Genomic DNA, 16,286 nt, shown 5'->3' on the forward strand with positions numbered 1-16,286 from the left:
AGGTGCCCCATTGCCTTCCTCTGTTTACTCCTGATTGACTGCCTCCTGCGTCGGGCGTCCTTGAACAGGGCCAGCTGTGGGTCATCTTCATCCACGCTGTCAGGCTCACACAGCTGGGTCTCCGTCGTGACCAAGTGGGAGGGGCCTGGCTGAGGGCTCTGCGGAGCCTCAAGGCCATCATCAGCAAGCTCTTCAACACCCCCCTCCTCCTCCTCCTCTGAGTCGTCCAACCCAACTGCCGAACCCACAGGCTGACCCTGAATCACAACAGCATTGTTCTGAAATGAGACATCTAATGGCGACTAGGGTTCAGGTAGGCTTGTAGAACTGCATCGGAGGTGCCTTCTCCCTTCATTCCCCATACGCTCAAAAGAAACAGGGCAAGTGAATGTTAAGAGACGGAACATCTAAAGAACGTTCCTGTTCTTGTGCAAAAGTGACTCTAGGAGGTTTTATCTGCTGCCAACTTTGTTACTCTTTTGTTGCCAACTGAGATTTATCTGTTATCTTCTAACCAATGTATATCTTACATGCGGTATTTCTCAACCTTGGCAGCTTGAATTTCACACATTCTCAGATGTCCCAGATTGTAACCTACATTCTCTATCACTCAGTGATCAGAAGGCTCTCTCCAACATTAGATATGCGGTAGGGTTTTTGGGGATACGTAAAAGAACTGAAAAGATGAGAATTTTGCTCTATGAATTGTAATTATTATCCAGCCAACCCAAGCGTCTTTCCACCCCACCACCCTTTTAAAAATAAGTTTCAGACTCACTTTTCTCTGTTAAAAATGACAAAATCTTGCTGAATTGCTTCAAGACATTCCTGCAAGTAGTCATTTTCCTATAAAAAGAGAAATATTATTTGTACTTCCCTGTCTAAATTGCCATGAATTAAAAGCAGAAGTAAGTTTTGCACCTAAAAACAATAACAACATCATCATCTCTGAGTTACTCAGAATTGTGATCACTGTATGCTTTTGTTTCCTGTTAGCTATTGTAGAACCTTATTTTGCTTAATTAACGGTCCAATATGATATAATTATAAACATATCAGGCGAGAAATTAGGAGATGAGTTAAAATCCATGGTCAGTCATAGTTCATTAAATAAAAGTAAACCAATCACCAATCCACCCCACCTACCTTTTTGTCAGGCGTAAGCAACCAGAACAACTCCAAGATCTGGTCAAATAGCTTTATTGTTGATCTCCAGTTCATAAAGATCTCACCAAATTGTCTGCTTACCCTTAAATGGCAGTTTATATGTCACACACAAAAGAGATGGAGATGCAGATGACCTACAGAGAGGTGACATCTTAGGTACCATCTCCTACAAAAGGAGTTTGGCCATCTTGTAAGCTCCATCATAGAGAGGATACTTCAGGGTCTCCACTCCAAGTAGTAGAGAAGCTGGAAAGTAGGTTCAGGGTCAGGCCTTCTTATGAACAGCTTTAGGCAATCCACATGTTGTATTGTTTCAACCAGGTGGCTAAAATAGCATTATTCTGCTGGGCTGCTGGAGCTTAAGTGCTGTTGATTGTACAATTTTCTTCCCTGTTAAGGGGTGTGTGTGTGTTCTAGTTGTACCGTTGGTTTTATGGGATATTTAATGGTTTTTTTATGGGACTGATTATGGGGGAGGCTGATGCGAATGTTTTATGGATGTTTATTGTGAATTGCCCAATGTTGTCTAACTGTGATTGAACATAAGCACTGTAATCAACCAGCCAATCCCAGGATACATTGCAGCTACTTTATGTGGTTGCAAGCAGAGGCTACAAATGTGCTACTGCATGCTATGAAGCATTTTTTTGAAATCAACTCCAATGCTCTAGCACTGAATAGGGACATCAGGACTGGTACAGCTCTCATCTGCTTTATTTTTTGCTTCACAAAATCGATTTCCAGTTTAGCGGATTGAGGCTTCATTTCTTTTTAATGAAACAGCCGGACATAAATTTGCTAATTTATTTAGGAATATAGCAGTTGGGGTTATTTACTTTCAAAAAGTTCATTACTGCTGTGGAAAAAGAAAAAGCCCTACATTCTCAAAAGCGTGTCAGACTTAACTGAAGCTAGATAACTGACAATATAACATCATTTTTCTGCTAGCTTTCAGCCTGTAATGAATTTACTGGGACTGAATACGCTCCCAACAACATCTATGGAAGGCTTTTTTACACCTCTTAATACTAAGAACAGGTGTTTTTTTTAAAGGCATTAAAAGTGAGAAATCTAACTAGTTTTGACCTAATTCCAATTAGAATATGTTGCTTGGCAAACCTCATCATTAGAACAGGATGCAATCCATATGCCACTGCTTATATACACACTTTCTTCTTACCAACTTCTGCTAGATTTTGCCTACCTCTGACTTCTTTCTCTTTCTTTCTTTCTTTCTTTCTTTCTTTCTTTCTTTCTTTCTTTCTTTCTTTCTTTCTTTCTTTCTTTCTTTCTTTCTTTTTCTTTCTTTCTTTCTTCCTTCCTTCCTTCCTTCCTTCCTTCCTTCCTTCCTTCCTCTCTCTCTCTCTCTCTCTCTCTCTCTCTCTCTCTCTCTCTCTCTCTTTCTTTCTTTCTTGTAATGTACTGACTCCCAACAACTGTTCCTCTAATTAACCATCATGGACAGATAGTAATGAACATATCAGTCAGTTTCTAGCGTTCGTTGGGCTGCTTAGTTGCCCTCATTTCTGTTTTTAATCTGTTTTCGTTGTTAAGAAATGCAGATAAAATTTGCACTCATTCTTCAAATATATTTTCAGTCACAATGGTTGTTTAAATACATTGCTCTGTGTTCTTACATTAAATGCCTTGCCTTCCTTGGTATTCAAGGAAAACAACAAGAAGAGCAAGAGCAAGCAGTAGTTGGCAAGAGGTTGGTCCTTTGCCATAAGAAACTGTGTTTGCATGCCGGACCAGTATAATAGAGAATAAAATAACAGCCTTTCAAAGTAGCCCTGATAAGGACAACAATGAGTACTAGCTCTGACTTTATCGCAAGGTTACGTTAACACAGCCTTGCAAGTTTGAAAGCTTTTGTCCCCTCCTTTCCAATGGTCTCCGAAAATCTAAGGAGGCTTCTTCTGAAACACTTGCCGTTCCCCAACCCACATCCCACTCCCACTTCTGAGGACTGAGATCTCTTTTGCATGATGGTTGTCAGGTCTGTGGCTCTTCCTCCTGTCTTCCAGGATTATTCCTACATCCCATTATAATAACAGAAGTTGAAATTCTAGCAACTCTAGTCTCACCTAATTAGAGGGGCATAATGTAAGAGAGTGGGACACGGTGGCTCAGTGGGTTAGGACGTTGAGCTTGTCGATCAGAAGATCGGCTGTTTGGCAGGTCGAATCCCGAGTGCCGCGTAGCAGAGTGAGCGCCTGTTACTCGTCCCAGCTTCTGCCAACCTAGCAGTTCAAAAGCATGTAAAAATGTGAAAAATAGGGACCACTACGGTGGGAAGGTAACAGCGTTCCGTGCACCTTTGGCATCTAGTCATGCCGGCCACATGACCACGGAGACGTCCTCGGACAAGCGCTGGCTCTTTGGTTTTGAAACGGAGATGAGCACGGCCCCTAGAGTTGGAAACGACTAGCATACATGTGTGGGGGAACCTTTACCTTTACCTAATGTAAGAGAGTACGAGGTGATTTAGATTGGTGCTGAAGAGGCAACGGGCATCTCTTCGTCAAAGCAAAGAAACCACACAGCTTGCTTTCATGAAGCACACCTCACTGTTTTGAAGCTTCCCCATGTCTGTTTTCCCTACCGGTTAAGCAGTACTGGAGAAGTCCAAAGCAAGAAGAGGTTTCTGTGCTGGTGCAGGTATTCCTCGTCTTACGACAATTCATTTAGTGACCTTTGAAGTTACGTCACTGAAAAAAGTGACATGACCATTTTTCACTTATGACCATTGCAGCACCCTTATGGTCATGTGACCAAGATGTGGAGGCTTGGCAACGGCTCCATATTTATGACGGTTGCGGTGTCCCTAAGAGCATGTGAACACCTTTGGCGACCTTCTGACAAGCAAAGTCCAGCCAGATTCACTTAACAACTGCAATGATTCACTTAACAACCACGGCAAGAAAAGTGATGAAATGAGGCAAAACTCACTTAACAAACGTCTCACTTAGCAACGTGAATTTGGGGCTCAACTATGATTGTAAATCGAAGACTAACTGTATGGTAGTGACATCAGAAAATAAAAATGAAGCAAAGGGGTCACTTATCTTCACTCTCAGAAGTGAAGGGTCCCTATTGCTTTGTGGGGCAAAGCAGAACCCTCCTTCAAGTTATGCACAGCCTTGCAGTTTGGGCAGGAGCAGAGCAGAGTTTGCAGAGCCCCATCAAGAGGCGTTTGAAAGCAAAATGCCAACTCCTACAATGGGAGGACACACAACTATTTCATTTTCCTTTGGCGACTGCAAGTGGACACTTACAGACTGTGAGCCGTCCTTGCTGTTGTCCCTGGATTTGTTCTTTGCAAGCCTCTTCTTTTTCTTGTGCAGGGGCCTCGACTCCAAAATCATCTCTTCCAGCTCAAAAGTGGGGTCGCAATGCAGACGACCTTTCTGTGAAAAATCAGAAAGAGAGGTAGCCATGTGAATAGCAAACGGACAATGCGAGCAATATTCTGAGCCCAAATTTGTTGCCCATGGGGAGGTGGGGGGCGGGGACATACAACCCTTGGCTTTATATTACTACCTCCTTCATGAGTAAAAGAGACCAACAACAGAAGCAAACGTACTCATCACTTTAATTCTTAAAAACAAAAGGTTGTTATATCTGGAGGGGCATGATTTACAACTGGGATGGCACTCTCTCTTATGGTACGGAGAAAATAAGAGTTCATAAATATTTCCAAAATCATTATATAAGAAATGCATTGTGAACAACATGGGGAAAAAATAAAAAGTAAAATATATTTTAAAATTCCAGGGTGGTTGTCAACAATGGAAGCATTTGTACACCCAAATTTAGTGGACTTTGAAAAAATCTGGACATACAGAGATATTCTAAACCCTGAAGGAAATTTAAAATCTAAACAAGAAATGGAAAAATCACTCTGACTTACATTAGGAACAAAGCCAGGCTCTACTTTCTTTTCGCAAATTTCATCCCAGTCCACGTTAGATAAGAAGGAGGATGTCTGAATGTTGGCTAGACTAGAAAAACGATGCTCAGGATTCACTGTCAGAAGCTGAAAATGGAAATCAGAGAGGGGAAGCAAATTTATTTAGGGCAAAATTCGGCGGCTGGAGGGGGGAAAAAAAAATCTGGGCTGTTTCTTCGTTTTAAAGGTAGTCCTCGACTTAAAACCATTCATTTAGTGAACATCTAACGTTACGACAGCACTGAAAAACCAGTGACTGACGATCATCCTCACACTTAAGACTGTCACACCATCCCCACGGCCAAGGGATCAGAATTCGGACACTTGGCAACCGGCAGGTATTTACAATGGCTGCGGTATCCTGGGGTCATGCGTGATCGCTGTTTGTGATCTTCCCACCTCAGATAAGCAAAACCAATGGGGAAAGCTAGATTTGCTTAACAACCATGCGATTCACTTAACAACTGCAGCGACTTGCTTACAGCTATAAAATCATTTTTAAAAAGGTCACAAAAATCAGGCGCAGCTTAGTTAACAACTGCCTCGCTTAGCAACAGAAATTCTGGTTCCAGTTGTGGTTGCAGACTGAAGGCTCCTTGGACTTCTCCGCATAGGCAGTGAGGTCGTACAGTAAAGAGGAATCCGCTTCCTTTTCTCAAAAGTTACATATAATATATAATCTCTCATTTAATTGGTTTTGTTCCACAAAATAGCCAAATGTGATTAGTTGTATCCTCCCCCCTTTTTTTTTTAATGAAAGACACATTCAATTTTCTGCAGACTATCATCAACAAGCTTATTTATCAGGGTGAAGGTTCGTCCTCTGAGCTTGTGGGTTGGTTTCTGAACATTTTATTACCAAAACCTCTAGGTAACATCTTCAGCGGAGTTTAGGGGATGTCAGGGTCAGTGTTCATCTCAGCCGAAGCCCTACATGGCATGGGTCCGGAATACCTTGGGAAGCACCTGCGGCCGGCGTCAACTTCCCTCCGTCCAGTGCGCCCCCACAGAGAGGGCCTCCTCAGGGTGCCACCGGTCAAAGAATGCCGACTGGTGGCCCCCAGGGGGAGGGCGTTCTCTGTGGGCGCGCCGGATTTATGGAACCATCTTCCGGTCGAGCTCCGGATGGCGCCTGATCTCCGCTCCTTCCGGCGCGATCTTAAAACCTACCTCTTTGAACAAGCTGGCCTGGCCTGATGGGATGGGGTCGGGTTTTATAAATTGATCTTAACCTTTTAATCTGTATTAATTTATTACGGGCATTGCTGTTTAATTACTTTTTAATTTTTGTACCTTGTTTTTTATTATGTATTGCCCTGTTCACCGCCCTGAGTCCTTCGGGAGAAGGGCGGTATACAAATTAAATTAATAAATAAATAATAAATAATAAATGTTACCTAGCCTGGTAACAAAACGTTTGGAAACCAACCACGAGCTCGGAGAACGAACCTTCACCCTCATCCTGCACCCCAGCTGCAGAGTTTCACCACTATTGCAAATTTATTTATCTCACATTAGATGCCCAGGGATAATTGGATGCAGAGGCTTCTTCTGAGCAGTAAAATACAGCCCCTCGGACTGAACTACAGTAATAGGTCCTACAGTATTTGAGTCACTGTTTGACAAAGGACCTAAAGCAGGGGTAGGCAACCTTGGCTCTTTTATGACTCGTGGACTTCATGCTGGCTCAGGAATTCTGGGAGTTGAAGTCCACGAGTCATAAAAGAGCCAAGGTTGCCTACCCCTGAGTCCTAAGGGAAGCACCAGTTCTTCATCGCAATAGTTGGCATGCCTTCCATCAAAATGAAATGGCTGCACACAAATTGAAATTGAAATTTGGGGGAAAGGACAAGAACAAAGTCTCTTAGTTGCATCAATTCACAGATTCTACTTTTTCTGTGACTGGGAATAACATCACACTCCTTCCATACCGATGCTCATCAAATTCAAATATGATGAAATTTCTCATTGACTCAACAATTTGTTCTTCATTTGGGTTTTCCACAAACATTCATCCTCAGAATTTTTCATGCCTTCCACTGCTTATTACTTTCTCCAGACTATGTTCCTTTGGAGATTGTCATCTTACACTAATCCAGCAGAGGGGGTATTCTTGTTTGAGTAAATTGTTCATAACAGAATCCTACTTTAAAATTACCCATGCTGTCCATTTGAGATTTATACTGGAGCACTTGATTCTTGTCACTGTTGTACATATGCATTTCCTTTGTTTTTTACAAGGTAAAGGTAAAGGTAAAGGTTCCCCTGCACATGTGTGCTAGTCGTTTCCGACTCTAGGGGCCGGTGCTCATCTTCATTTCAAAGCCGAAGAGCCAGCGCTTGTCCGAGGATGTCTCCGTGGTCATGTGGCCGGCATGACTAGACGCCAAGGGCGCACGGAACGCTGTTACCTTCCCACCGTAGTGGTCCCTATTTTTCTACTTGCATTTTTATGTGCTTTCGAACTGCTAGGTTGGCAGAAGCTGGGACGAGTAACAGGCGCTCACTGTTACGCGGCACTCGGGATTCGACCCGCCAAACTGCCGACCTTCTGATCGACAAGCTCAGCGTCCTAACCCACTGAGCCACCGTGTCCTATTTTTACAAGGTACTCATCTTTTAAAACCATTCAAGGCTTACAGGCATAAAAGGCACTTTACATGTTATTTTTCCTACAGTCATTGAAGAGGGCTGGCAAAGAATTTGAAGGAGCATTTTGTAACGGATTTTGAAGGGTGCTTTGCACAGCGCATTGGCATGAAGGAAACTCCCCCTCACTGAAATGGGTCAGGCTGTTTTGTCCTCCAGAAAGCTCATCACAAACGTTTTGGGGCCTTCCTAGGCATGCCCAAGCACCTTTCCACTGGACTGTGGATGACATGAGGGGACTGTGTAGACAGGAAAAATCTGGGAAAACCCCCAAAACCAGCTGGATGGGGAGAGAGGATTTGCTCATGCCAATATATTCTGAGGACCCAGATTAAGCTGACTTTGTAATAATGCCGCTTGGAGAGGGTGTGTGAAAGCCCTAATAAGCAGGCATATACATAGAATGAAGGCTACTGCTAACTTGCATTCATGACTCCATGGCCTCTATACATGCAGTTTCCAATGGGCTGAATTTGGCTGCTCTAAGTACTCTTGTTTCTCACGTTAATTTTTTAAAGCTTATTTGTACTTTTGCTAGACTTCCCTCAAGCATGCTGATCACTTCCCCTAGCTCAGGGGTAGGCAACCTTGGCTCTTTTATGACTCATGGACTTCACCTCCCAGAAGTTCTGGGAGTTGAAGTCCATGAGTCATAAAAGAGCCAAGGTTGCCTATCCCTGCCCTAGCTTCTCAAAAGTCCTATGTTGGAGCCAGTCCTGGCAAAAATCACCTAGGTTGGCTGCCAGTGGAAATGATAACTATATCACACTATCAGGCTTCCAGAGATTGAGGCTTCAGTCCCAAGTGATACCAATCATTAGCACAATTAGCTAATGTTTCACACGCAGGAGAGACTTGCTTTTATAAAGAAGTCTGGCACATCCAGTTTTTGATACACAGACTACCCTTGATTATTCACAGTTTGAACTTTCATGGAGGGCTGTTACCATCCAAACACACTTACAGCCTCCTACAGAAATTCCCCTTCAACACGGGAGTGCCAGAGGATGGAGAAGTTGGATCGCGAGACACATTACACACATTTTTGCCTTTTTGAATGCCTGTAGGGGGTATCACAGTCTGAAAAGATAATATGAAAGCAAGTCCTTATTAATCAAGCTACCAGAAAGCCCTACAACTGCACGTAAGTTATTACTGGCAATTCCAAGTATAGGCGTTGCGTACCTTTTAACGATAAAATTACATGCTGCATTACGTCTAAAGGAAATATATATTTCCTCTCTGACAATGCACACTTCTATCTGCCCAATGAAAACAGCAATAGCACGTAGACTTATATACCGCTTCAGAGTGCTTTACAGCCTCTCTAAGCGGTTTGCAAATGTCAGCATATTGCCCCCCAAAATTGGGCTCCTCATTTTACTCATTTTACTTGTAATGATCGAAGGCTGAGTCCACTTTGAGCTAGTCATAATTGAGCTCCTGGCGCTGAGCAGTGAGTTAGCCTGCAATAGTGCATTCTGACTGCTGCGCCACCACGGCAGTGATGTGTATTCAGAGCTGGGAAACATTTGAAGGACAAGAGACAATATTTGTGGTGCAAAACACACTCCCCCCTACTTTGGTGCTTAGGACTGCAGGCATGTTTTCTTGACACTGTTCTGGGAACAATGAAGTAATGTGCTGAAGGCAACTGTTGCTACACAGACATATGTAGCATGTTGGCAACTAAGAGGGAGCACATATTTTTGGATCAAAGCCCGTATTTGTGCAGTGATAATGAATCATTGAAATCCTTACCGAAGAAACAATGATTTTACCTTTCTTAATAATGCCACCATGTCTTTTGACCAAGCTGTTGTGTACTGAACACTCACAGTGCTGAACAGCTGAACTAATGATTCCACGGGACTATTGGAATGGATGTCATAAGGTCTCTGAGGGGAAAAAAAGATGAATAAATGGATATACATGAGAACTCCACATTTATCTATCATAACATCAAGCATTTAATTAATGCAGTTATTTAAACTGCTGTAATACTACTACTACTACTCTATTACTATCATCATCATGCTTTGGTCACCTTACATTTCAACTATCACAAGGCATATGGGGCTGCCTTGAGACCCTTTGGAAGCTGCAGTTGGGTTCTGAATGCTGTGGAACAGGCATTTATGGGCATGCACACATATGCGATGACATCTTTGTTAAGCTGCACTGGTTGCCAGCAGCCTTCTGGATGCGATTCAAGATGCTGGTTATCATTTACAAAGCACAGGGCCTGGTTATCCAAAAGACCATCTGTCTCCCATGGTTACTCTCTGCCCCAGATGGTTGGACAGAATACGCATGCTCCAGATTCCACTGATTTAACAATGGTGCCTAAAGAGACCTTGTCTGTCCTCTGGAATAACACCCATCTGTAATGTGTACAACCCTCACTTTGGCTTTATTTCTTAAAACCTGGCTCTTTTCCTAGGCTCTGGAACAGAGTGTGTCACCCTTTGTGTGATGACTGGTTTGTTCTGAGACTCCATCCCTTTTCTCAGATGTTTTGTTTTATTTTGTTTCATATTGTTTTGTCTCAAATTGTTTAATATTGTACACTGCCCGGGACCATGAAGATAGCTAGCTAGCTAGCTAGCTAGCCAGACAGAGAGATAAATAGACAGACAATAGAAAGATAAGAGACAGATAGATGCAAACTAGTTTAAGACTGTAAATCCAAGGTGGGCCATTTATGGCAGAGAGCACTGGATGTTAAGAACTGATTATTACCTCACATAAATTGTTGGTATCTGACAAACAAGTCCTGCTTAATTATAAATATGAATAATTGTGGTAGAAAAAAATGAACTCTAAAGCCCCCTCCCACACTTTAATGTGGCAAAGCAATTTCCAAAGTTTTTTTTAAAAATAAAGAATATGTCAGGCACCCATCCACGCAGAAGCTCATAGGCTATCACTCCCAGAGACCACCAATCGACTTCAAAGGAGTAGCCTGTTCCTCCATTCAGAAAGGAATGAAAGATCTCCGGAGCTGAAAAGAAAGACAAGGACATCATTTAATACCTCCATCATTGTTAGTTTCGATAAAACTGCTGTTGCCGTTTTTGCATATTCCCTTAGATGTAAAACCAGATATTATAACAAATTTAGTGGGGCTTAATGAAACACAAGAACTTCTAAATTGTAACTAGGTATGCTGGCTTAAGATGATATGAAAGAGAATCGTATGTTGACCTAATAGGTAAAGATAAAGGCTCCCCCGCACATGTGTGCTAGTCGTTTCTGACTCTAGGGGCCGGTGCTCATCTCCGTTTCAAAGCCAAAGAGCCAGCGCTTGTCCGAGGACGTCTCCGTGGTCATGTGGCTGGCATGACTAGACGCCAAAGGCGCATGGAACGCTATTACCTTCCCACCGGAGTGGTCCCTATTTTTCTACTTGCATTTTTACGTGCTTTCGAACTGCTAGGTTGGCAGAAGCTGGGACGAGTAACAGTTGCTCACTCTGTTACGCGGCACTCGGGATTCGACCCGCCAAACTGCTGACCTTCTGATCGACAAGCTCAGCGTCCTAACCCACTGAGCCACCGCGTCCCTCTTGACCTCATATATAGGTCCAAATATTGGGGAAAACAATAAGCCAACTGAGGATCAGATCTTAGGATTCCAGATTGGTAACAGTACATGTATAGTTGTATAAAGCAAAGATTAAGAAATGGATGCTAATATGATCCCCGCCCCCTCTGTAGCTTGCATTTTTCTAGAATAAAGCGAGACTGCTTACAGCACTAAAAAGGTGGATGGACCACACGCTTAACCTTGGAGATGTGATCTACAGCTGCCCTCTGCTATAAATAGCCAATATCAATGGTGGACCAAGAAGCAAAAGAGTTCAGTTAACAAAGTGGAAAATTAAAGCATTCTTAAGCCTAACTAATCTCTTTATGAGAAGGAAAGATAAACAGATTTAAATTAGATGATTATTTTATGCCGAAGGCAAAATAAATGCGAGGGGGATTATTATAAGCTAAATACTATTTTTTAAAATATAAAGTGTCATCTTAGATATTGAGCTTTTTAACATTTATTGTGTTTTACTAATCTAGGAGAAATATTAATATATATTGCTAGTCCATGTATGACATAAAAGCTAAAGGTAAAGGTTCCCCCGCACATGTGTGCTAGTCCGTGCCATATGCTAAATAAATCTTATTTCTTTTTTTTCTTCCATTCAATTGTGTCCAATTCTTAAGAGACTGCCTGGACAAGTTCCTGTAGTTTTTTTGGCAAGGTTTCTCAGAAATGGTTTGGTAGGGCTGAGAAAGAGTAACAAGCCCAAGGTCTTTGTTCCTAAGGCCAGACTAGAATTCACAGTCTTCTAGTTTCTAGCCTGGCATCTTAACCATTAAACTTGACTCTCAATATATCATAGTATACACGTTCAAATATGATGCAGAATGCACACATACACAAACACAACAGAATCTCAAATTATGAACCAGTTTAGCAGGAAAATGTATATTTCATTTGGATTGAGTGGAAAAATGTAATTTTGGATCTAAGATAGGAAAAAATGATTTTTCAAGGATAGATAGAATAGCTACCTACTTCTAATCCATCAGTTTATAACCCCGTTGGAGATTCAGCCTTCTTTATACGTACATCTGCATTAGATAGTGAAATCTACTTATTATGCAGATTTGGGGGCACTTTGATCAGAATAAACAGAGTTTAACCTACTTTTCTTTGTTGGCTACCATATACAGTGATACCTTGGTAATTATCATTAACTGGTTCCAGCAGGCGCAATGAGTACCGAAAATGAATATCAAATAAATTTTTCCCGTAAGAAATAATGTAGTAAGCTTGTGCGTTGAATAACAAACAAAAGATGTGTACTGGAACAAAATTTTCCCATCAAAATGTGTTGAGTATCAAATTTGATGAGTTTCTGTGAAGGTAATGATTTAGAAGCTAACCAGCTGATGTAACGTAAGATGTAATGATAGAAATGACGCAGCAGGGTCTGTGTCCCTTTAAGAGCCAGCTGAGTCTGCATATCTTTAAGAGCCTTTGTATAATAGGGAAGGCTCTGCAGATGTGTTCTCTCTCTTTTGTTTTCCTGCTGTAACTGCTGTGTGTTGGAGCCTGCTGTATTAACATGTGTATGTATATTGTTCCTGGTGAGATGTATCGGGACTGTTTTGCCATTGCCATCAATGGGGTGGGCTTGGCTTCTGGAGGACGCATCCGGCCCGTGGGCCGGCAGTTTGACACCCCTGTTGTAGATAGTGTAAGATAAACCACCATTTAATATAGACCACTGTTTACTGTGTTTATTCCTGGGTTATCTTAGCGCAATAAACTGTGCATGCTCTGACAGTTTCAAACCAATTGAGTACCAAGGCACCACTATATTAGGAGATGGGAGGAAGGAAACGGTTTAATATTAAAGATGCTTCCATGTAGTGAGCTCTTAGTATTACAAATGGAAATAAAAGTCTGTCTATTGTTGTTGTTTTTTATTCCTTAATGTAACGGAGTCTGTGTAGGAGAAAAACAACAGAAACAGTAAAGGATTACAAATGAAAAATGAGATTTCACAACAAAAACCTTCTCTGGTTGTGTCCCTAAAATAATTAATATCATTTTAATTAATTTGTTACAGGAACAGAATGTTTTTATTTCTTTTCATCTCATAGTGAGTTTTAAACCACTTGACAGTCATGGTTTTCCAAGGAAAACCGTAATGCTGTATCTAAAGGACACGATCCACCACCCATTATGAATATATAGGCAACCACATCATTAAGCAACAGAAATGGGTTTACTTACCCATGTATGGCTTAGTCCCAGCAAGAGCAGTTGCTCTTTCACCATCTCTGATGATTGTTGCAATATTAAAATCGGTTAGGTGGGTATGGCCTTAAATAGAACACAACATGACATTTAGGTAGAAACTCTACCTAAGCTCTAATTTATTCTGAAAAATATGATTTCAGATCGTAATACAATTAAGATAAATGATAATAAGGAATCTTATGAATTCAGATAAAAATTAAATCTATCCTAATCAGTGTGAACCAGGGGGCATCCGAACCATTTGGAGAACAGTTGATAGTGTTAAAGATAGATATAAAGGAAGTTGTGTATTATTATTTTTTTAAGTACAAAGCAATATATCTTATTTGATACAATTTTTAAAATATCATAATCTTTTTTAATTTACTCTTTTATTGCTTTTAAAATTATTACAGAAAAACAAAAAACCCCCACAAAGATAAAAAATACATCTGTTGTCAAAGAAAAGAGATTTTTTTTTAACAAAAAAGCAAATTAATACAACAAACAAAAATGACATTATATTGATTTGGTTGTAATTACAATTCTGTATACAGTTATCTAATACAATTATTCAAATACATATATTTTTAATACATTATACAACTGGTTTAACTATATCATGTTTTTTTAACCTACTGTATTTTGTATAAATGAGTCCCATATTTCAATATATTTGTTCATACATAGTCTAATGCAGGGGTCCCCAATCTATGGGCCTCAGAAATGGCTGGCTGAGCATGCACGCATGCGCACTCCCCCCCACTCACACTAGCGCCCGCAGCCTCTTTTGCACGAGTGCCGGATGGGTGTGTGCAGCCCATTTGCACATGCGTGAATGGGGTGGCTAGCCCCGGGTGGGTGTGCGTGGCCCATTTGCGCATACACAAATGGGGCCGCTAGTGCTGCGCCAGCATGTGTGGCGCCATTTGCACGTGCACCAATTTGGAAGCTGCTCTCCTTTCCTCTGAGCCCAGAAAGGTTGGAGACCTCTGGTCTAATGTCTATAGGTAATCTCATGACAGGTGACAGGTGCAATCAGGTTTTCAATCCACTGAATGAAATATCATATTCTAAACCATAAATGTTTTTTTTAGAAAGCACCCAATCAACTTTTCACATTTGGTTAAATGATCTGAGGTTTAACTATACCATCAGGAAAACTAATATATCAACAAAACAACCTATTTATCTCTCTCTTGATGGAGAAGCCACTTGCAATTTCAGTTAAGAGTTCTGCATTACTTACGCACATCGTTTTCAGAATAATCGGGATCCTAAAGAAGGTGCCATTGTAAAATGCAATTGTATAAATATTTAATTTTTTTATAACGAACTAACATCACAGTTTAGATTTTAATTAGTTACACTTTTTAAAAAATGCACTTGTAGGTCAGCGAGCTCTTTCACACATATCGCATATCATTTTTTTTCCTTTCTGATTATGAAAGGGCAAACTAGCAGTGTCTTACCTGTTACTTAGAATAGAAAAAAATGTTGCACGATAGGAAAAATCAGAACTCATTTGAAACTCTTTCTGATCAATGGACTAAATGGCTAGACTGTGACACTTTAAATATAACTTGGATTACACATGAACACATAAAAGCTGTTCCAGTCAACTAGCATTTCGCTTTCCTGTTGTGTGAAAAGCTATTTGATAAGCTTTTTAAAGGATCCATTGGGGAATATGCTATTGTCAGGGTTGGAACAAAGCTGAATGCATCAGGAGATGCATAAAGAAATCTTCTGGCAATTGATTCGCAAACCATTAAAATTCCACCTTGTGGATATCGCAATGTACTCTACGTAGAGCTGTCCTTGAAAAGTATCTGGAAGCTTCAATTGATTTAAAAATGTGGTAGCCCCCATGGTTTTGTGCAAGGCTAGATTTGCACATGTCACCTCTCTTGCAGGAGCTGCATTGGTTGTTAATTTGCTTCCAAGTCCAATATGAAAGCGCTGGCTGTCATTTTTAAAGCCCTACGTAGCTTGGGACCATGTTATTTGAAGGGCTATCTCTTCCCAGACAGGGAATGGTATGGGTTCCTTTTAGCACTTGCAATAGCACTTCATATACTATATACCGCTTCACAGTGCTTTACAACCCTCTCTAAGCAGCTTAGAGTCAGCATATTGTCCCCAACAATCTGAGTCCTCATTTTACCGAACTTGAGTCAACCTTGAGCTGGTCAAAATTGAACTCCTGGCAGTGAGCAGTGAGTTAGTCTGCGATACTATATTCTAACCACTGCGTCACCATGACTCATGGAATCCATCTGGTGCAGGGGTGTCAAAACTGCTGGCCTGTGGGCCTGATACGTCATGGCATGTCATGGGACGTTGCGAGTTTGACACCCCTGATCCAGTGGGACCAAGAAAAAGGCCTCTCTCTATAGTGGCTCACCCACTGTGCAACATAATCTCTGCAGACTGGCCCCCACTTTTGCAAGGCCCTGAAGACATGAACTGCCAATGGGCCTGCTGTGGATAGTTTGACTGTTGTCACTACAGAGATGGAAGATATTGGTTTTTATACTTGGGCTTTATCTTTGTAAGCCACCCAGAGTCAACTAAAGTGATAATAGTAAATAATATTTAATTATTAATAATTATTAATAATTAATATCTTCCTTTCAAAAGCTTCCTCTGACATGAAACAGGCCTCTCTTGTTGAGTTATTAAGGAAGTGTCTCATTACAGAGAA

At 41.2% G+C, this 16,286-nt stretch overlaps 1 protein-coding gene across 1 annotated transcript in view; it reads right to left on the bottom strand.

The window, feature by feature from the left end:
* STK32C (serine/threonine kinase 32C) overlaps positions 1 to 16,286 on the bottom strand; it is a gene marked incomplete at both ends in the record, with an annotated part of 203,012 nt that overhangs the window by 425 nt on the left and 186,301 nt on the right. The window contains 6 exons of the mRNA XM_083364766.1: positions 779 to 846; positions 4,446 to 4,577; positions 5,081 to 5,206; positions 9,550 to 9,666; positions 10,669 to 10,772; positions 13,574 to 13,663. Of these exons, the coding sequence (XP_083220892.1) occupies positions 779 to 846; positions 4,446 to 4,577; positions 5,081 to 5,206; positions 9,550 to 9,666; positions 10,669 to 10,772; positions 13,574 to 13,663 (637 nt within the window). The remainder of the gene's footprint in view (positions 1 to 778; positions 847 to 4,445; positions 4,578 to 5,080; positions 5,207 to 9,549; positions 9,667 to 10,668; positions 10,773 to 13,573; positions 13,664 to 16,286) is intronic.

The sequence above is a fragment of the Vipera ursinii genome (genome assembly GCF_947247035.1).
Source record: "Vipera ursinii genome assembly, chromosome: 5".
In the NCBI taxonomy this organism is placed as follows: domain Eukaryota; kingdom Metazoa; phylum Chordata; class Lepidosauria; order Squamata; family Viperidae; genus Vipera; species Vipera ursinii.